The sequence below is a fragment of the Pteropus alecto genome, unplaced genomic scaffold (assembly GCF_000325575.1).
Source record: "Pteropus alecto unplaced genomic scaffold, ASM32557v1 scaffold50, whole genome shotgun sequence".
In the NCBI taxonomy this organism is placed as follows: Eukaryota; Metazoa; Chordata; class Mammalia; order Chiroptera; family Pteropodidae; genus Pteropus; species Pteropus alecto.
In genome coordinates, this window is record NW_006431918.1 from 1893402 (window position 1) to 1914974 (window position 21573).

Below are 21573 nucleotides of genomic sequence, written 5' to 3' on the forward strand. Positions count from 1 at the left end.
AGTTGATGAATATGCTATTCTGGAATGGCAGACCTGTCATATTTCTATTTGGCTCATAAGTTGTTCTCATAGACATTGCTCGGCCACCTTTGAGAACCAAGTGTTCCAGGCTTACGATATAAATTCATCCATTTGGCCAAGTGATTCCTAAAATTGTTCTGATATAACTGGCATTTTTGCTTTTTTAACTTTTTGCTCCATAATTATAAAAATAAACATGATGAGCTCAAATCAGGGAAGTTCGTTCTCACTTTTCAGATGGGGAGGTCTAAAGCATTGTTTTTATTTTGCTTTGGTACAGAGGGATTTCCTGGAAGTCCGTATATTAAATTAGGTCGCATAGTTGTGAATTCACTGGGCTTTTATCTCTTCATCATTGGTTTCTTTCCCTGTGACACTACACTGAGCAGGAGAAAGATTTTCTTCAATGGCTCAAACTCCTTACTGATTTCCTTAACAGTTCACTCAATAATTCCTTACTAAGTGCCAAGAGAAGAGACAATGTAATATTTTCAATAGTTTTATATTAATTGTTGCAAGAAGGAGGCAAAATCTAGTGAACATTTATGCTGTCAATAGCTATTTTACAATCCCCAATTAGAAAAACTTACAGAAAACCTTAAGCATTAAGCATAATATTTGGTAAAAGGAAGGCTCTCGATAAATGTGAATATGATTGGAACAAAAGAGTTAGGAAGAGAAAGCCAGATGGATTTCGAAAGATAGGCAGAGATCATACAGACTCATCTATTTTTTGCAATTGTATGAAATTATCCATAGCCTTCATTTATTTATTCATTAATTTATTTATTCAACAGTTATTTGTCGAACACTTATTAGGTACACAACACTGCTGATGAGCTTTGGAGGAAATAAAAGTAAACTTAACACAGGTTCTGCCTCTAAACTGAATTTGATCTATAGAAGATATCAGATTTGTATCTATACATTTAATCCACGCTGACATATGCTAGAGAGAGAGAGAGAGAGAGAGAGAGAGAGGAGAGTAAATAAAATGCCAAGGAAACAGAGAGGTGGGGAAAATTTCACCTCCAACTGGGTAGCCAAGAAGGTTCAAGAAGTTGGCGCCATGTAAACCAGTGGTGAAATCTGATAGTACTGGAAAGTATGGAGATGAGAAGAAATGGCATTCTTTCAAGAGAACCGGCATGACTAGCCATCATCAGAGCAGATGTCAAGGCATGTGGATGGTTTGACTTGGCTGCAGCTCAGGTTATAGGGAACCATAAGCTATGTGCCAGATGTAGCCTGCAGGTACTCCACCCTCTTCCTGCCCTCTGTGCTCTCCTGTTTCCTGGGGAGCTAGAAGGCTGAGAACTACATTTCCCAGACTCCCTTGCCAGCTGGCTTGCTCTTAGGTCCTGCCAAGATTGGAAGGCAGGAGGAAGAGGGAAGCTATTGTACTTCTGGTTCAGGCAGGTCACTGTGGGCTCCAGAATTGTTGGCAGTGGTTTTAGCGGACTCTGAAGGAGGGAGGAGGATCCTGAGTTCCTGCTCAGTGCCAGTGCAGGTGATTTCCCCAGCAGAAACGAGACAGCTCCAGCAGCAGCAGAGCTCTGGGTAAGCCCCTCCCACTCTTCCAGTTTCCCCAACTTTTTTTTTTTTTTTTGGTACATCAACATTATTGAAGTATAATTTACCTATGATAAATTACATCTGTTTAAAGTGTATGATTTGATGAGTTTGATGGGCGTGATGGAGGTATGTAGCTACGTAACCACTCGTTCCAGCCTGGTGGTATTCGAAATGTTGAACATTTTTATTTACCCCCGACGTTTCCTCACGCCCTTTTGTAGTCAATCCCTCCTTCTCTCCCTGACCCCAGGCAACGCCTGATCTGTTTTTCTTTTTATAATCCTTTATGAGCGTTTTTCAACATTGGTTTAACTGACCTTTGGGGTTGGAAAACACTCTGCCGTGAGGGGGATGTCCCGTGAATTACAGGATGTGTAGCAGCATTCTCGGTCTCTACCCACTAAATGCCAAGAGGATCGCCCCCTCCCCAGCTGTTTCTTTCACCCCACTATGCTCATCTTGAGAATCATCTGGGATGTTGTATGTATCGATAGTTCACTCCCTGTCATCGCTGAGTAGTTTTCCATGGTATGGACATAGCACATTTTTGCTCAGCCATTCACAAGCTAATGAACACTGGGAGTTATTTCCAGTGTTTGGCTATTGTGAATAAAGACGGTATGAACATTTGTGGGCAAGTATTTTTGAGGGCCATTTTAATTTCTCTTGGATAAATACCAAGAAGTTCATTGCTGAGTCTATATGCTTAAGTACATGCAACTATATAAAAAACTGCCAAACTCTTTGCGTGTGTATATGGCGGATGGGGTGGGGAGAGGCCAAAAACCACATCACATTAGTCATTCTCAAAACAGCTTCCAAGTTTACAGTATGATACTGTCAACCAGATCCCCGTCATCATCTTGCATGACTCCTGCGAGGCAAGGGTCCGACTTCTTTCTTTTGCATGTGGAAATCCAGTTTTTCCAACACTATTTCTTGAAGAGATTATCCTTCCCCATTGTGTAGTCTTGGCACCTTGTCTCACATCATATGACCATACATATGAGTGTTTATTTCTGGGTTCTCTATTCTGTTTCATAGATGTATATATTATATATCTTTTTTTATATATCAGTACCATACTGTTCTGATTATGGTAGCCTTCTAAAATATTTTGAAATCAGGAAGTGTGAGGCCTCTAGCTTTGTTTTTCTTTCTCATGGTTGTTTTGGCTACTCAGGGCCCTTTGAGATTCCATATGAAATTTCATATTGTTTTTTCTATTTCTGTAAAAATGCTGCTGGGATTTTGACAGGGATTGCACTGAATCTTTAGATTACTTTGGGTAGTACGAACATTTTAACACTAGTCTTCCAATCGACAAACATGGGATGCCGATCCATTTATTTGCATCTGTTAAATTTATTTCAGCAACATCTCATGGTTTTTAGTTTTCATTTCCTTAGTTATGTTTATTCCTAAATATTTTATTCTTTTTGATGCTATTGTCAATGAGATTGTTTAAATTTCCTTTCCAGGTTGTTCATTATTAGTGCGTACAAAAGCACACTAATAATGTGTTTATGTGTTGATTTTGTCAAATGCTTTTTCTGCAGCAGTTAAGATGATCATGTTATTTTTATCCTTTGTTCTATTAATGTGGTATATCACATGCTGAGGTCTATGAACGATTTCAAGCTCATTTTATATATGGTGCAAGTAAAGGTTTTGTGTTCATTTTTTCCCCCAGCATCTTTGTAATCAATTTCTTGTATTAAATTCCCTTATTTTGAAATACCTAGGGTGACTGCCATTTTCCTGACTGGTCTCACTGAATACAGGCAGCATGGTCGGAAAGGCAGGCTCTACTGACACTGAAGAGGAATTGGAATGCAGGGCTCGAGTGTCCTGACTTTATGTAACATACACGGATTATATTATGTTTGTGCATAAGATGTACTTGCTTAGATAAGCTCCTGAAAAATATACAATGTCAGTTTCCTCATCAGTAAAAGATGATAAAAATACTTTTTTTTGGTAGCCTGTAATGAGACTTGATGTACACACACACATACACACACACACACACCACAGTGCTTCACTTCACCGTGTGTCTGGCACATGCTATTCCAGATAATATACAGCTATTATTGTATTTCAGATATTTACCAAGAACCTTAATTCCTTTCCCATTAAGCCTTTTGGCTTCCTTCTTTGTCCATGAGTGTGCTGGGGGACAAGGGGGCGTCCTTTCTTTCTCTGGCTACTACCCGACTGTGTCTGTAATGCTCTAGTTCTTCCTTGTTATTGGATGTGGGTCGATGCATCAACATTTCATAGGGAGCTCATTCACCATGTGACAGCCTCATCCCTACTGCTTACACAAGTGTCACCCTGTTACAGGATAGTCCAACACAAGAGCCAGAAGAAACTAGAGAACAGGGCTCGATGGAAACACTGAGCCTAGTTTAAAGGTCAAGCCGCAGACCGCAGTCCAGCGGGGACTCTTACTTTCCTCTGGAAGGAGTTGGGGACGAGAGGACAGATAAGAAACACATTTTCTTACATATACATTTTCAAAAAGAAAGAAGCATTCACAATATAATCTGCTAAAATGTAAGTCGTCAAGAAGAGCGTAGCAAATTATAAGGTGAATAAACAGCTCAGTGCTGAACTGGAGACTAAACGCTGCCGTGAGCACATCTTGGTCTCTCTTCAGGAGCCATTTTACATCCACCTGTTCTAGTACCACCATCGATTTAAGGTCTTTACTACAGTTGTCGTTTCTGACCATGCTGACCCTCCGGCTTCCCCAGAAAACACACAAAGAAGCCTGTTCTTAAAGCTTCAAGACTGTAAGTCATTCGTGTAGAAGAACCCCCGGTTGCCCGCACCTCCTCCATCCAATCCACGCTGCATAATTTACCTTTGGCAGGTTCAAGAATAGGTCATGACCTGGTGCTCTAGGGGACGGGGCAGGAGGGGAGGGCCGCAAGTGGTGGCACAACTAAGCCCTCAAAAACTGAAAGACTCGCTCTTAGCTAAAGAAAAGAGGCCCAATGTTTTGACCCAGAGTATGGGTTGATATCCTGACCATAAATTACTGAAATTAACCTAGATGGAAGTGTTTACATGCCTTCCTGGAAAACTTAATGATTTCTATCTAAAGCATATAGTAGCGAGAGCAGTGGTCCAGTCGTGCCTGTTATAAACGCATAACCGAATCCCTTCCTCTGGCTCCCAGAATGCAATGTCCAACTCTTTGTGTTTAGAACATAAAAAACAGAATTCGTAATCAATCTTTGGACATGCAGTGGGAATTCTGTGCCATGAGTTTAGGGTGAGAATAAAGGATACACAAATGAGGCAAGCCGTTTGACAAGGTGAGGGGACATGAAAGGGCAAAGGGAATAACGGGACATTCTGCTGGCCGGACGTTCGTCCTCCATTCTGCCCCTTGGTGACAGAAGCCACTGCCCTCCTAGTCTTCTAGAAGAAGCGTCTTCTTCCACTTCGCTGCATAAGCAAGTGGATACAGCTAGAAGAGCCTTAGTGTTTACTTCCTCACTCACTTGGTCAATCAAATAATGTTATGGATAGAAAGCATCTAGCCCAGTTTCTGGTTTAGAGAAACACTTAATAAAACAGCCTGTAACGGTGATAATGATAAAGCTGCTGTTTATATTGTTCACCGCTAGGTGAACTCAACCCACCCCCCTTATAAGTGAGACGGCAGATGAGAGACTGTGTCTGAAAAAATATTCTATAAAGTAATAACTTAATTTTATATCTGGGAAATGCCAAAATGTAAATCATTTTTTTTAAAACGCTGGCTCTGAAGTTCAACAAAATCTTTCTGACAGGTGGGGATCCAGGAAAGGTAGCAGTGATTCTCAAGAAAAAGGTTGTCGAGGGTATGTGGGTTAAATAAAACCCTCGTGGGAAGGGGTAAGACTTTTATGTTTATTAAAAGAGAGTATGGCTCTTTCTAAAAAACAGTTTGAGAATGTGCCCACAAAGGAGAAATAAACGGTTGGAAAGTATCATTGGGAGTTAGAAGACCTAATCTCAACACTGACTTGATAAGCACTGTACTTGTGACCAGTAGGTACCCTGTGTTCCCTTTCTGCTCTCAGAGGCAGGGACTTATTTTGCACAGATGGCACCAGAGCTTCATCCCCAATGCTATTCTGGGGTAGTGGCACAGGTTTTCAAACTCTGGTTTTAGAAAGAGTCATGGAGGAAGCCTGATAAGAATGACGGTTCTCTGCTCACCCCTGAAAACTGTGATTTAGTCAACCTGGGGTGGGACCCAGGGGTCTGCATTGCAATTACAGCCCAGCAGAGATTCAGACCACACTCGAGAAAGTCCAGTGTGTTCGTAAGAACCTGGGCTTTGGCGAGAGTGACAACGGCTCTCATCCCAGCCCGCCAGTTACTCAAGGCGTGACTTTTGACGAGGTTCATGGACTGCCCTCCACTTCAATTTCTTGTATGTAAAAGAGTGATAATAATTGTAAAAGTTAAAATACACAGAGGAAGCTCTCTGCAAGATGCTTGGCACACGGTTTATGTTTAATAAGCCTGAATTCCCTCTACCTCTTTCTTTGTAGAAAACTGGAGAGAACGTTTTTCAAATGCTTGTAATGGACCCGGCACTTCCCTAAGAAGTTTTCATTACATCAAATCACATGAGGTGATTACTTCCACTTTACAGATGAAGAAATGGGGACATGGAGAGGTTGAGTGACTTGCCCAAGCCAATGCAGGCAGCAGGTGGCAGGGGCGGGGCCTTGACTTAGTTCTGCTGCTGAGAACTTACGTGATTTTCGGGGGTATAAATTAGGGACAAGAATTTCAGGACCTCTCTCTGCTGTCCAATAAAGATCCACCCTTCGCTTCCCAGTGCCCTCACCATTTGGTCATATCCCCTGACACCTCATAGTTGAAGACGATACTCATACTCAGTGGGGACAGACATCTACAAGTGTGATTTGGCTGCACGGTCTGTCATTTTACTGTAGGGCATAAGTGCTGGGAATACATTGTACCTAAAATCAGGGCCTGCCTCACTTGTAGGGTTATCTTTCTAGATATCAGGGAGCCTTTAAGTCCATTAGAGAAAAAAATGATATATACATTTGTTTTGAGAGCTGTACCCGCTCTGATGCACTAAGCTGGAACCATTTCCAGGAGTAATCAGTCGAGAGTCATGACCGAAAACCTCGAGCCTCCCTGCAGAAACAGGCTACCTCCAGTGACGCAGAGTCGATGGTACTGAGTCATACGTCTGTGTGCAGGCATGCATGCGGGCCATAAAAACGTGCAGATGTCTATGCGTGTAAAAGTACTGCCTGAGGCGCATACACATGCTCCATGTGCCCACATGATATGCAGGTATGAGCGCGTGCATACGCAAGTGTTTGTGAATTTAGGTAAGTGCATGAGTGTTCTTGGCATACATATGTGTATACACACGTGTGCTTTCCATATGTGCATGCATGTGTGCATGCCCACTCATGCAAGTGTTTGTTTATCCCATCGCATGAGTTTTTCTCAACTTCTTAACAGTGAAGACATGCTTTTAAATCCACTGTGTTCCAAATACACTTTTCTAACTAACTCCATATTTAAATAGCAGTTGCAGTATTATTAAGGTATTATTTTTGCTTAAAAAAATCATTCCACTGTTGTTGCACAGCAGGCGTTTAAGTGCAGCCAATTCTTTCTTGTGCCGACAGCTCTGATTGAGGCATAAATCTTTATATAAGTGAATGATTTGTTTGACAAAAAAATTTTTGATGGAACTTTAGTCTATAAGTCTACTAATTGTTCCTCCCTGCTGTGAACATTAGTTAATACTGAGCATATCAATTGTGTATGTTGTTGTGCTTAATAGGCACACACACAGTTGCACTGCATGATTTTACTAAGAGGTATTATTTTAATGAGACCTAAAAAAACAATCCACGACAGTGATTGTCCCAAAGATATCGGTGCATATGAAAAGAGCATTGTTGCCCTGAGATTGTCCCTAAATTTGGGGTTGTAGAACTGTGGTGAATTGTAGGGAACATCTCTTGAACTTCAGGGGGCTGCCAGACTCAGGTCTAGTCAACTGTCACCATAAGGGAATGAGGCCCAGGACTTCCGCTCCTTCCAATCTTTTTACTAGAAATTCAGGTTTGCATGCAAAACCTTGCCATATTTGAATGTTGGCCCCCAGCTGAATACCAGCAGAAGTATTCTCAGGGCCAAACCCTACTCGTTTGTAGACAGAAGGGGTCACGTGTGACATCAATTTGCTACCTCTGCCTAGAGAATTCCTAAGAATCCCCAGAGATCTAATTCTGCATGGCTTTGGATGACAAGCCAAGGCCCTGGGGATCGGTGGTGGTGGTGCGTGCACGTGCACGTGTGCGTGCATGGATGTGAGCGTGTGTGTGCAGGGAATCTGGCTCGATCCTCACCCTGGAGTCCATGGGAAGTCTCCAGAGTGAGGAGGAAGGAGTGTCCCTCCCATCCGGCATTCTCTGACTTCTCCAGACAAGTGGAGTGTGACCTAACTGATCACCACCGCAGCTGTGTCCTGGATGGAGCTGGGGAGGAGATTTTGGCTAAATCACTTAACCACAATATATTTTCTTTTCTCCGGAAGTTTCTCTGCAAATTTTTCTCTCAAAGGGAGGAAGGAAGTGCAGTGAGGACCACCCCATAAAGAGCTGATGAGTTACATACTTTGTATGTTAAAAAGTCTCCTAGTGGATTTTCTACAAGGGAGTGTGAGATTCAATTGCTGCAAACATGGAGGTTTGTATCAAATGGGTACTTCCAAAATTTTTGCTCCAAACTGTCCCCTGAGGTTAAACTTATAAATACACAAAGAACATCAAGGCCTAGCAAATCAAGAAATTATTTGTTCCTCAACAGATCATTTGTCTGGAAGTCTGTATGCGCTAAGATTACTGATGAGGTGGCTATCTGTGGAATACAACCGAGAGACAGCCATGTATGGGAAGACATAATGTGACTTTCTAGGAACCGATACTAATGGGTTGTTGATTGATTGATGGGCTGCCTAGTGATGATGCTGATAACCCGAGAGATTTCTCTGTAAATGGTGTTATAAGGACTGTCACTATTTTAGATGAGGTCACGGTAGCGAAGATTGCAGCTTATAACTCAGTGGTACTCAACTGATCAATTAGTGGGAAAGATAAATAATGACGAGTGAGCGTGCAGTTCTGGCTCAGGAAGTAAAGTAAATGTGATCATTGAAGACGAGCGAGGTAATGCCGATTTTCATCCCCACAGATAAATGGTTCAGGATACACCCCAGAGCTCACAGGCCTTGGAATCTATCTGAGATGGGTGCTGTGTAGATATCTTTATATCAAGACACTTCAATTGCACCGGTCAGTACCTGACATGTGTCTGTTCGGTGTGTGCTCTCATGGGGAGAGGTGCGTGCAGTGGGGACAGAGGTATTAGGATTTATCGAGTGCCAGGCTCTGAGCCCGCAGCTCTTATTTATATCGATTCATTTCACCTTCATGACAAACCTGTGAGGTGGATTTTACCTGGATGATTTTAAAGACGAGGAAACTGAGGCTCAGGGAGGTTAAGTGAGTTGGTTACTAACTCAGTGGTCAGCCAGGGTTTAAGCCCAGATCCGTCCAGGGTCCGAGCCATCCCGTTTCCCCAAGCCTGAGTTATCTCTCAGTTGGGTCACGTTCACTCATCGTGGGTTTATGTTAAGGTTAGTGCCTTAACTAACTGAAGAGCTTCATGTCAGCTGCACTGGGTTCTGGGTTGTTGATTTTATGATATTTCCAGGGCGTCTGCAGAAACCGATGCGCAGTCAGATGTTTCTCCCTCACATCTCGCTTTGCTGCTGTTCCCACCACTTTCTGTCTCTCTGCACTGCTTTTAATCCCCTGTTTTTGCTGTGCACTGCAATATCAATGGTGATAAATAATAAATCATCAATCGATTTCTACAAAGCATTAGACTCCCACCTTCCTCACGATGAGGGAACAGTTTAGCATCTATGCTCCTGTCGCATGCGGGTAAAGCCACAGTGCCATCCCAGAGGAGCTGGCTCTAGGGAAGCTAGTCTGCTGGCACCTAGGAAGTATATATAGATAGATATACTTTTTTTGCCCCTTTACATTAGCGGACAAAATGCAGATGTAGATTGCAATACAGTCTCTTCCACTTCTAACTACTGCTCTTGTTGGTTTCCTTACAAATTTGGCATATTCAGTTGTTCAACTGATGATTGAGTGTAACTGTATGCCACAAACTGTATTGAGTTTTGGAACATGAAGGTGAAAAGCCACAGTCCAAATTCTGTAAGGACCTTTAGGTTCTGTGGGGGTGACAGATGCTATCTCAAGATCAAGAAATCATAACAGATAACTGAAAGGAGACAGTCGTAGGAGAAGGCGCACCAGATTCTGCTGGGAGCGGCAGAGAAGACAACTCGGGGAGCGCGGCAGAAGGGTATGTGTAGTTGGCCGGTGGAGGGAGAAGTGTCAAGGGCAGCGTATCTGGAACCAGGAGTGGCTGAGAAATGCTTCTGTGGAAAGTGCCAAGTGGGAGCGGTGAGAAATCGGGGAGAGATAGGCAGAGGTCCAATGCTTAATGAGTTGTTTAGAATAGCCAGCTGGAGTTCGGTAATGAAAATGTCTTGAGCAAAACAGCGAACTAAGACCAGATTTCTATAGACGATTATATTCAGGAAGCAAGATCAGGACAGACTAGAGAACGGTAGGACTCGAGATGGGGGCAGTGAAACGACAGCCACGGCAAAAATCAAGGAGATGAGAAGGTCTCGGATGATAGCATCCGGCAGAGGGGAATGGCGGAGGGAGACAGACTTAAAAGGCGGAATGAATGTGGCTTGGTGATTGTTTTGCTGCCCAGAGCAACAGAGTGGAGAGGATGTAGGGTAACCACTGTTAATGCCTGGAGCACTGGGAAGTAATTTCACTGTAAAAACTGAAGTCGCTAACTTATAAAGCAAAATTATACACCAGCACACTGAAAATATAATGCGAATGTGGCATGCAATAAGGAAACGCTCTTAAAAGTTTGGTACCATTCACGTTTTCTAAAGCCAAGTATGCCTGACAAGGCCATAATTTTCACTATAAGAAAAAACACATTTTGGGGGTGGCATGTGAGATGCTAATAAAAAATGTGTGCTGAATTAGTGGATTAATTCTTCAATGGCAAGTCAGCTGATCCTTTTAGTTTTTCCTAATTTTTAAATGTAATTTTTAAAGCTAATTAACTTAATTTTTAAAAATTTCGTAAGAACATAGTTTAACGAGACAAATAGTATTTTATCTTTGACTTTATCTCTTAATTATACTATGGGAATTTTCACTCTGCTGTATTTTTAAATTTCCAAGAGCTCTGCTTCATTTTCTGACAATTTCTATCATCTGTTTCTATCCCGTGGATGCGCTATTGTCTCGTATCTCTGTAAGGAGACAGGTAGGTGATGGCTCATAGACTTCTGTGTTCTGAATTATCTTGGTTTCTTTGGAGTTTACTTTTATTTGTTATGTCCCCTCTCAGATTTGGTGGCTTCTTGCAACTGTCTAGCCATTCTTGCTTTCCTCACGTTTACAAAGGAGGCGCTCGGATTAAACGTGCACGGGTGGGGCTTGCCAGCTGAGGAGGGAATCTCGTAGGGGCCTATGGCAACCACTGGATGGCTCAGGATGGGGGCGGGGAATCTGGGGGCCTTTTAAATGCTCGTCACAGTCATTCGCCCAATCGTCTTTTGAGCACCATTCTTTACTGCATCCTCCCTGGGCATCGTGCCTTATATCCCGAGGCTCTGCAGAGCTCCAAGCGTAAAACCACTTTGGCTTCTCCCCGAGGAGGAACCCAGATTTCAGCTTTCTCCACCTCACTAAGAGAATTTCTACACATCTCTCTTCCAAAATGTGCTGACGTATTGTCTGTTGTCATCTCTTCTCCGCTCTTAGTGTCCATGTTGGTTTTTATCTTTTAAAAGGTTGGCGGGACTTGGTTAGGTAGCAGAGATAAACACGTAGATTCAATCTGCCACATGTAGCTGGAAATCTTCAGTTGCCTCTACATGGTTCCATTACCAAGACGACCAATCCCGATGCCCTTGAGTCTTCAATCACCTGAAATGGGCACGTTTTAATTCAGTTTTCAACTCTGTCCTGTTAGAATGAGTTGTATTGTGAGCTGCTCAGGCATTCCTTTGGTAGGGAACCAGTTTAACATGAGGTCCAGCATCAGAAAGACAACTGAGCTAGGGCAGAATCTCGATTTATCTCCTTTTGTTTGGGATAAATATTGCTGTTTGTTTCTATTGCACAAGGATGCTATGAAGACAGAACGAGATATCATCAGTGAATTATGTTTTGAGATCATAGGAAGAATCATCGATCGGTGAATCAGTGTATTTCTCTCTACTAGTACAAGAGATTTATTTGATGACTATGGAAATGAAAGTGCAGAGAAGGTAAGTGACTTGCCCAGGGGAGCACAGCAAATTGGGGGCCAAATCAGGACTATGGGCCAAATTTCCTGCCTCTGGCTAGTGTGTTTCCATGATATCATCTATCTGTAAGTAGCTCTAGTAATGTTCTGATAGTTACTTTTTTTTTTTTCCTGAGACACTGAATTTTATTTCTGAACTATTTTGATTTTCAGAGCCAATTCTTATGTCATCCAAAAGGCATTCTCAGCTTTTCCTGCTTTCTTAGTCTCTGAATGATGGAACTTCTCCACAATTTGCTTTAGAATTGAAATGCGAAGAGAAACTCTTATTTATACTCCACGCTCCTCAAGCACTGAAAAAGTGCTGACCTGCCAACTGTGTTTCCTGGCATCAGCTGCCACCTCCCTGCTGAGATCCATGTTCAGTGTGACAGTGTCTGGTAAAATGCATGTCTGCTGAACAGCCCTTTCCCCAGCTAACTCGGGGACCAGCTGCCTAGCCATGACACATCCCCAAAGCAAGACAGCATGGGGAGAGATTTATCAAACTAAAGATGGTGTTATCAACCAGTCACTGAGGACAGGAGACAATCTCCCAGAAATGGATGGACTCAGTCTGTTGGCTGAGTTTGTTTCAGGAAGACAAGTTCCTCCCAAGAGGATAGTGTGTGTCATGTCCAGGCTGAGAGCTCCGAATGGCAATACATCTGTGGTCTAAATCGATTAACTCTCCCCTGGGCTGTGTGTGAGTCTGCGGATCCTCAATACTCCCTGTCAGAGGCACCAGACATACAAGACCAGAAAACCCCAGGAGTCTGGCCCCATGTGGGCTTTCTTGGAGTGACAAGTGTTTTTAATCCAGGAGGAATGTCATCATGGAAAACCGGGCAGCTTGTGAATTGGATAGCTGCCATCTGGGTCACTTGATGATCAAGGCATGTACTTATTGCAAAGATCTTTGCTTTTCGAACAGCTGTCCCTCTGCTGAAGCTGTCATTTGAGCTGGTGAGCTGGAGGGCTCAGCAACAAGGAGGTCACATTGCTCCAGGGACCTGGTACATTACGAGACACGGAGAGACACGGAGCTGACTGTGGGGAGCAATGTCACAGTCGGCAAATGCTTCATTTTGTAGAGGAGTTGTCCACTGTGGCTTAACTATTTCCTGAAGGGGAGGTGACAGTGTGGTCTAAAATCTAAAGGCCTGGCTGGTTTTATTGTCTGCCACATGGGACTACGCTCACAGATCAAAGCCGTCATTCTTGCCGGGGCTAATGTGAATTTTATGGGCACCAGGGGAGACCATTCTCATCGCTGGTTCCAGACGGTGTATTTATCCACAGTCAAAGAGTCGCTGCTTTGCCCTTTCAGACTTTGATGCAAGTCCAAAAAGCAGACGTGGCCATTCGCTCTTGCCCTCCCTCATCAACACCGGGATGCTTTATCTAGACGTGTTTATTTCTGGACACACCAGTATATTCTGCAGTTTCATAAAACCTGGAGATTGCTGCTTTGCGCGTGTAGCAAAGTGTAGTTGCACATTTGAAACAGAAATGTGATATTCATGCCAACTTTCTCTTTTTCTCTCACTTGTCCAGATTCAGGGGTTCAAAACTGGGTTCCCCGGAAAAGTTCCAATACACATTCTTTCTCGTTTCCGCAGTTCAGACTGTGGTCAGAGCAAGTCCAGGGGCATTCATGACTTTTGACTATCGGCGTCCTGAATGCTTCATTGACTACCCCCTAAACAATAAGCAAAGAACTTAAAAAGTGTGAGAGCGAATGTCATTTCTGGCCTAATTTTAGAGGAATGTGTCTTTAGCAATGAAGAACCCCCAGAGAGGTTTATCCTGCATTCCTCAAATGAGAGAGCGCGGATGATCCCAGACACACGGTCTCCGAATGAACTCTCTGGAAGTCTTTCCCAAAATTAGCCTGCAATGCGTGTCCCTGGAGCACTCCTGCTGATTGCAGGGATGGCTGTTAACGATGTGTTTTTCTTTCTGAAAATGACTTTTTTTTCTGGGTTGCTGTTTTAACTGTGCTGAGAAAATTATTTTTGCCTCATGAGTGCATTTTGAAGAGTATGAGCATATATATTTTTTTCACCACCAAAGGCTGACCTATCTCTAGATCCTTTGCAAAGGAACCATACATAGTTCAGTTACCATATGAGCTAAGAACATGTCCTCTGGCGAAGATGATGAAGACGCTCAGGAGCCCATTCCTCCGTACAGTCATGGGCCTCTTCCTACCTCTGTTTCTAGTGAGGAGATGTGGGCAGCCTCCCCAACTCCCCCACCCCCGCTCCCTGCCCACTGCCGGATGTCCAATGGGTACGAAGGGGAACCTGTTCTGTGACCTGTTCTTGACCCCATGGCCCATTTCGAGGCAATAAAAAGGAGAGAGGGAGAGAAAGGTGGGGAAACTGGTGACGAGATTGGCTGTGGAGAGTACGGTCATGCTGAATCTCACCCCTCTAGCCACAATGGTAGGAAGGGGCTCCATCCCATGCTCACGCCCAGAGTGGGGTTATAGCAAGGGAACCCCTGAGGGGATTCTGGAAGATGTTCCCTGTTGGTGAGACTTAGGGAGAACTGACCCAACCCTTAGAAAAGTGAAAACAGACCGTGGTCTCAGGTCTCCTTCCTGCCTGGGATCTGGAAATGAATGGCCTGGGTGGGGTCAGAGGCCAGAGGCATAGAAGGAACCAACCATCCTTTTTAAAAATTTTCCTGGGAAAGACATCAGGGCAGGTGATGTGTGACTGTCCCAGGGCTGGCCACGTGAGACAGCGCCAGTTCCTGCTGGAATTTTCATCCAGGGCCAGGGGAATATTAGACCCACTCAACTCGGCTGTGCCCAGGCAGTTAAGATAAAGATGCATGTTGAATACGACACAAATCACGTTTTGCTCAACATGTTAGATACACTGTGTTTCCCCCAAGGATCAGAGTTGACAGCAAGTTAGCAAAGCAGGTTTCTCAGAGGAATCCCATGCCACGTTTCATTTCAACTGGCCGAGTTTTAGCAGTAACTCATTTGTACTGCTTTCTTCTGTAAAAATCTGAAGACCAGGTCTTCTCCTGGCCGAACATTTTATGCCATGGGTGCCTCAGAATGTACCGTGGCAGATGTGAAACACCTTGATTCTGCCCATCTCCAGGTCTCTCTCCAGCTCCAAGCTCCCTCCACCCTCCACTCTCCACCCCAATGGGCTGACGGTTGGGTCCTTCTAGTTTGAGGTGAAGGAGTGGCAAGTGGGTAATGACCTGGAGGCACGCTAGAGAGATCGCAGTGTAGTGGTTCAATAAAGGAGATGGATGCTGACATCAACAACTTCCATGAATAACAAAGGGGAGCTTTCCGGCCCTTCCGAGGAGACGTGGAGTGGCACTGAATGTTTTTGGGGAGGGGTGAGAGAGCCTTCCCTTTTGCGTCTTTCTCTAGCCCCTCTCCGGAGTCTCCAAGCACCCAGGGCTTTTGTTTAGCTGTGTTTTCCTTTGTTCCTAAGGAATTTTTTTCCCTGCTGAAGCAAACTCAACCATCGGCAGTCAGAAGGCAAAGGATGTTTTTGGTGGAATCAGGCAGGCAGGCAGATAAGGGCTGGTGAATGACATCTGGGCATTCTTACAAATGACCCCGTGCACTAAGACAGAGGAGAAACAACACTGTGCGATTTGGGGCTGCCATGTGAGGTTATAAAAAGTGGAATGCCAGAAGTATTATAGGTATACATACATAAAGGATGTCTTTCTCCCAAATGTCAGACTTGCAACGAGTTTGGATTCTTTTGCTGTAAAAATGCTTCTCTTTTTAAAAAACTTTCCTGCGAGCTGAAGATGATCCTTTAAAGTCAGATGTTCTCATCTTCCCTCTGAAGGCAACCTGTCCTACACTTTCCCCCTGCAGTGCGGAGATGACTTTTACATGCGTTTGATCGACTGTACACCGACATTCTTTGCCAGGAAAGGAAGAACAGAGATACAGATGAATGAGAATTCAAGTCGGAACTACTCAAGCGTTTGATCTTTCAGAGATTCAGAAAACATGGAGGAAAAGAATAAATAAATGAAATGGGAAGGGAGCGAACAGCTGTGTTCCTTTCCTCCCCTCGTCCGTCCTTTGAGCGTAGCAGAGTTCGGCATGGGGCTCTAGACCCAGGGACTCCTTTGATTCCAGCTCCACCCGTCACTAGCTTACGACCTTGGGTCAGTTACTTTAATCTCTCTGTGCCTTCGCTTCTGCGTCAGTAAAATGGGGATAAAAATAAGATGTGCCTCCTAGAGTTGTTGTGAGCTGATTATTTTATATGTGTGTGTGTACGTATATATATGTGTGTATGTATGTATGTATGTGTATCTGCGTGTGTGTATATATATGTATATACATTTATACATACATATATATATACACATACATATATATATTTGGCTTTAAAGGTTGTCTGGTGGATAATTGGTGTTACACATTTGCTAGCTACTGTTATATCCTCATTTTCTAGTAATTTTCTGGGTCTGTAGAGATGTGAGGTGGGAAAAGATAATGTAAAGAAAAGTTAGGTTTAACCTTCAGTGGGTTATTTATTTGTGATCTGTAGCAATATTATTCCAACTACCCTTATTTCTATGATGTTGATGAGAACTTGAGTCTTTCATTTATTCATACATCTGTGTTTGTTCATTTATTGATTATTTGAGTTAGGGCACAAGGCCATTTACAAACCTGTAGAGAGCAGAGAATTTTCCCCTTAAGGAACCTACAGACATATGGTTAATGGTATAAACCATTAACATCTAATCAGAATGATTATGTTTGATTTATTCTGTTAAATCCCCATAAGTAAAACGAGTCACAAATAAATGGTCTAGGAAAAACATTTTGCGAGAAAAATTCAGTTTCTGTACCTTGAGACTGGTACCTCTAGCTGTATGCACATATGCCATGAGTCTTCACTCTACAGATGCGGTCTCATACCTCTCGTGTCTCCGTCTTCACCAAAACCTTCTCGAAATTACCGGGTACTTTTCCTTCTGTTGTAGACAGAAGCTCCCTGCTTCCAGCTTATAGTAAACACTTTTACCCCAAGTCATTCAATAAACACCTACCGAATGCCTGCTATGACCTAAACCCTCTGAGTCTACTTTAGGCAAAAACAGTTTAGGGATTATAAATTATATGGATACTGACTATAATTTTCAATTGCATTTTTGGATGTCTTTTAACCCACAAACTATGCCTGTTCATTTGCCATCTGGCCTTTACTGAGATGTCTGAAGCATGCAACCACTTTTCAAAATAAGAAATCTAACAGAGGGTACGATGTCTCTTGAATATTCAAAAATTATATTACGGCAAGGAAAATGATGGATTTTTGACTTGGTTCTTCTCACGGGCTCAGAAAGGCTCATACCTTCAAGGTTTTTGAACTGCTAGCAACATTTTCATCAGGCCCTCCAGTATGCTCACTTAGGCCACTAATGGCGACATAGCTGACGGTAACCAAAGATATCCAATAACGGGAAATACTATGGGACAATCTTGAACTCTGAAGAGAGAACTTATTCTTTGAGCTGAGTCTGCCGCTTACTCCCTTGGGTCACAGTTTTCTCATGGTAAAAACAATAATTCGTCACGGTTAAGATTAAACGAACTTTAAGGTTCTTCTATCCCTAAATTACGAGGATTCTCAATGAGTTCTTTCACCAGCCACGCACGGCTCCTGAGCACTCGAACTGTGGCTAAGTCCGGACTGAGATGTGCTGCACGTGAAACATACACACCAGATTTTGAAGAGTTACTACAAAAAAATGTAAACTATACTGGCTATATTGGGTCAAATACATTACTAAAATGAATTTCACCCGCTGTTTTCTTTTAGAGTGGCTAGAGAAAATTTAAAATTGCTTTGTGTCTTGTGTTATATTAATATCGGACAGCAACACTCTAAAGAAGGTCTCGAAATCTTTCTTTAAGGACTTTTAATGTTGAATAGTCAACGTTTCCATATCGTGGTCCTCATACTCTTATCTGCCAAAAAGTAATAGCCCTGGCCTGGGCAGGTACTTACTAAGTTCGTCTTGGAGTTACTTTCTACACGGGCCTGACGTTCGACCCCTATGTCTCAACTATATCAGAACAAATGATCAGGAAATGCCCCAAAATGTCAAAAGCGATTATTTCTGGGTAGTGGAGTACTGAGTAATTTTTGAATTAAAACAAATTTTTTGTCTTCATCTTTCAGTCTTTCAATGAGGACCATTATGTTTCTTCATCAGAAAAATGCATATCTTTAAATTTCAGCATGAATGATTTTATAAATTCTCTAAACGTCACCAACATGTAAAAACTTAAAAGAAAATATCTCAGAATGCTTTACTCTGCATGTCTATATTTTCTATATCAAATAGGTTACTTCTATCAAGGGAAAAATACACCTTATTTAGAAACTGTAGTATCTACCCACCCTTTAAACCTTAAACCTAAATTAATTTGCATGATGATTTTCTTAGAACTGCCGAAGTTGTCATCTCTACTGTATTAGACCGAAGAGTAAATACTTTAGGTTTTAGCTTCAATTATGATGCTAATCACAGCTCTTTTAATATTTTTATAACTACCATCAAACAGAGCAGTATTTAGAGTCTATGCAGGAGGGGCGAAGAAACCCGAGAGGTATTTTAATGTGCTACTGTGTGCAGGGGTTTAGGTTGTACTGGGAAAACGCTCATCTAAAGGGGGGCCACTTACACCTGCATGCAGTCCAGGCAGCACACTCAGGAGGGGGTGCACACACACACACACTCACACACACGCACATACACTCACACACGCGCACACACTCTCAAACGAGTAAGGGGTGCTGTGCCCTGTCCCATTCCCACTAAGCATCGCCTGCAGTTGCTTTTCTCACCTGCCCTCTACTCTCAGAGGCCAGACTCACTACCTCGCCTGCTTCAGGTACCCTGGGGTGCACGCAGAGCTGTGGTGTGTGTGTGGAAAAGGCCAGGCACAAAGCCAGGTATGCTGTCTGCTCTGCTGGCTCTGGGAAGAGCTGGGCTTCTAAAGGCCTGTCAGGTATGTTTGTTTAACCTGGTGATGCTTTTTTTTTTCTTCTTGAAGAAAAGGGTCTTTTTCCAATTCCCGTGAGGCAACAGCCCTTTTGAAATATGGCACTTTTAAGCAGTGCAGCACTTACTGTTGGTAGAAAAGATGGCTTCTCCCTCCTGCGTGGTGAGGTCTGCATCCTGGACTACCTGCAAGGCGCCCACAGTCCGGACGGCAGGGTCCAAAGTGACTGAACTTTCATTTACGGTCGTGTCGCTTGCGCCTGTGATCTGGTTGGTTGGTGGACCCCCCAGGGATCCCTCGAAGTCGGTGGGCAAGTCGTCCATGCAGTCGGCATTGGGCTGGCAGGGGCAGAAAAGGACCCATGTTACTGCATTGTCAAGTTAGAGATAAAATGTCTATGGCCTAAACATCGTGTCTTGATGGAAAACCAAATTCTTTAGCGTTTTCTTCCTGAACCCCTTTAAAAATATATCACATACAGTTCCGTAGTTAACATGAAAACATCTCCCCAAATTTCCTTTGCAAAAGTTACATTTAGATCTAGACATAGGTTTTAATTCCAGGAGTAGCAATATCCATACATTAATATAATTACGTAGGGGGCATCACATGGCATTTATTTATAATAATATAATGATAGCCCTTCCTTATATAGAGTATTTACTCTTCATTTAGGAAGTAGCTGATAGCCTGATAGCTACCCTCAAAGACCCAAGGATTGTCTGCCGATGACATGAGAAGGGGACAGAATCTGACTCATTGTGAAATGTTCATCAGAGATATATGCAGACACAGACACAGACACACAGACACAGACACACAGACACAGACACAGACACACACACACACACACACACACACACACACACACACACAAAAGTATAGGGTGAGGCTATTTTGTTGTTAAACATAGCCAAAAACGAGCTATAGAATATAGTCCTACTTACTTAGCATACAACCGATCACACATTCATCAAATCCTCTAAATTAAAATCTTAGACTCACAAACTAGAGCAAGACCATCTAGTGTAATTAGCCACTAATTGCAGGACTTTTCCCCCCAATGTCTCAATGGCTCCATCCGAATCCCACAGAAATGGGAGCTCTCTGCTGTGCCAGGCTGCCTGTGTCGGCCGGCTGTGTCAGACTAGTCCATCACTGGGCAACGTGGCGAGCTTTACTCTCTGGTGTTAGTTCCGCTGTTTGAAGCAATATTGAATATATTTCTACCTCTTCCACGAACAGCTTTTTATTTTTTAATTTTTAGTTTTTCAATCTTTTTTTTCTATTTCAAAGGAGTTGGTTTAATTCTAGGCAGTACAGAATTCAGGACAGAACAGACTAAAGAACACACTTTGGCAGGATTCTGAGTTGGGCGACCTCACAGCTAAGGTTGAAATGGCCAAGTGAGAAGAATAAAAGAGATGAGCCACTGAATGATGATGACGATGATGATGACGATGATGACGACGATGATGACGATGAGGATTTAATTTTTACCAATGTTTATTCTTAAATGTACGACAGTCGCCAAGACAACACTTCATTCTAGCTATATGTGGCAACAGATGTTATGGCAGGGAATCCAGATGTTAAAACAGGCCTGGAATTTAGGATCACCGTTGCCCCAAGCACAAGGAACGGTTCACTTTTGCCCGATTTCTCAATTCCGCCTGTGGCCGGGGGTCTTCCCTGCAGCCTTCGCTTCTAGCCCCCTGAGCTGCTTCTGTTCCTCTTTTTGCTTCCGCCTGAAGGCCTTATCGTCCTCGTCCATCTCGCTGGCCTGCTTCTTGGGCTGCTTCGGGGGCTTCTTCCTGCCACCTTTGCAGCCGGATGAGGTGCCTGCCACCTCTTCCCCAAACCCTGCCACCGGAAGCCTGCAAGTAGCTTTTTAAATGACTGTTATACCTCTACCCAAATTCATAAACATTCTTTTAAAAAGGTGGTGATGGAGAGATGTGAGCTTGAAAATACTCATAGCTATTCATTATTCTTTTTGTTCTGGCCTGAACATCGCCATGGCCTTGAGTGACGATGATGAAATGGTTTTGCACTCTCCGTGGATGAAGATCAGGGTGGGCAGGAGTCGGTGGGATTCTGGGTTGACGTGACTGAATTCATGCCACAGGGACTACACAGTCTTCGAAGTTCATTGAGAGAGAAAATATACAACTTACGGAGTAACGGAGAGCACGACGCAGGAGATTCAAAGCGCTGGCCTCTTGCCTTAGTTTTCTACTCTTAACCAGTCTCCCGAGGGCCACAGCTGGCTTTCCAAGTCGGCTGGAAATGCCATCCTCCCACAGAACCCTCAATTTCAGCTCGCTCCCCTTTTCTCGGTGTTCCCTTTTCTTTTTGCCTTCTTCGTCTCTATGGAGAGTGAGTCAATTCACTGAAACTCAGGTTGTTGAAAGTCGATTCACCGAATATCCTGATTGCGACCCTGGCCCTGAGCAGTTCTGTTATGAACACTT

General features: G+C 43.3%; 1 protein-coding gene and 1 long non-coding RNA gene across 2 annotated transcripts in view; one reads left to right on the plus strand and one right to left on the minus strand.

The window, feature by feature from the left end:
• Window positions 1-21573, minus strand: part of RNF150 (ring finger protein 150) — a 185255-nt gene that overhangs the window by 8928 nt on the left and 154754 nt on the right. The window contains exon 8 of the mRNA XM_006906229.3: window positions 19227-19437. Within this exon, the coding sequence (XP_006906291.2) occupies window positions 19227-19437 (211 nt within the window). The remainder of the gene's footprint in view (window positions 1-19226; window positions 19438-21573) is intronic.
• LOC112474601 lies at window positions 1405-16314 on the plus strand. Its single transcript, XR_003044461.1, has 4 exons — window positions 1405-1581; window positions 6153-6235; window positions 11909-12052; window positions 12244-16314. It is a non-coding gene; the product is annotated as an uncharacterized LOC112474601 (long non-coding RNA).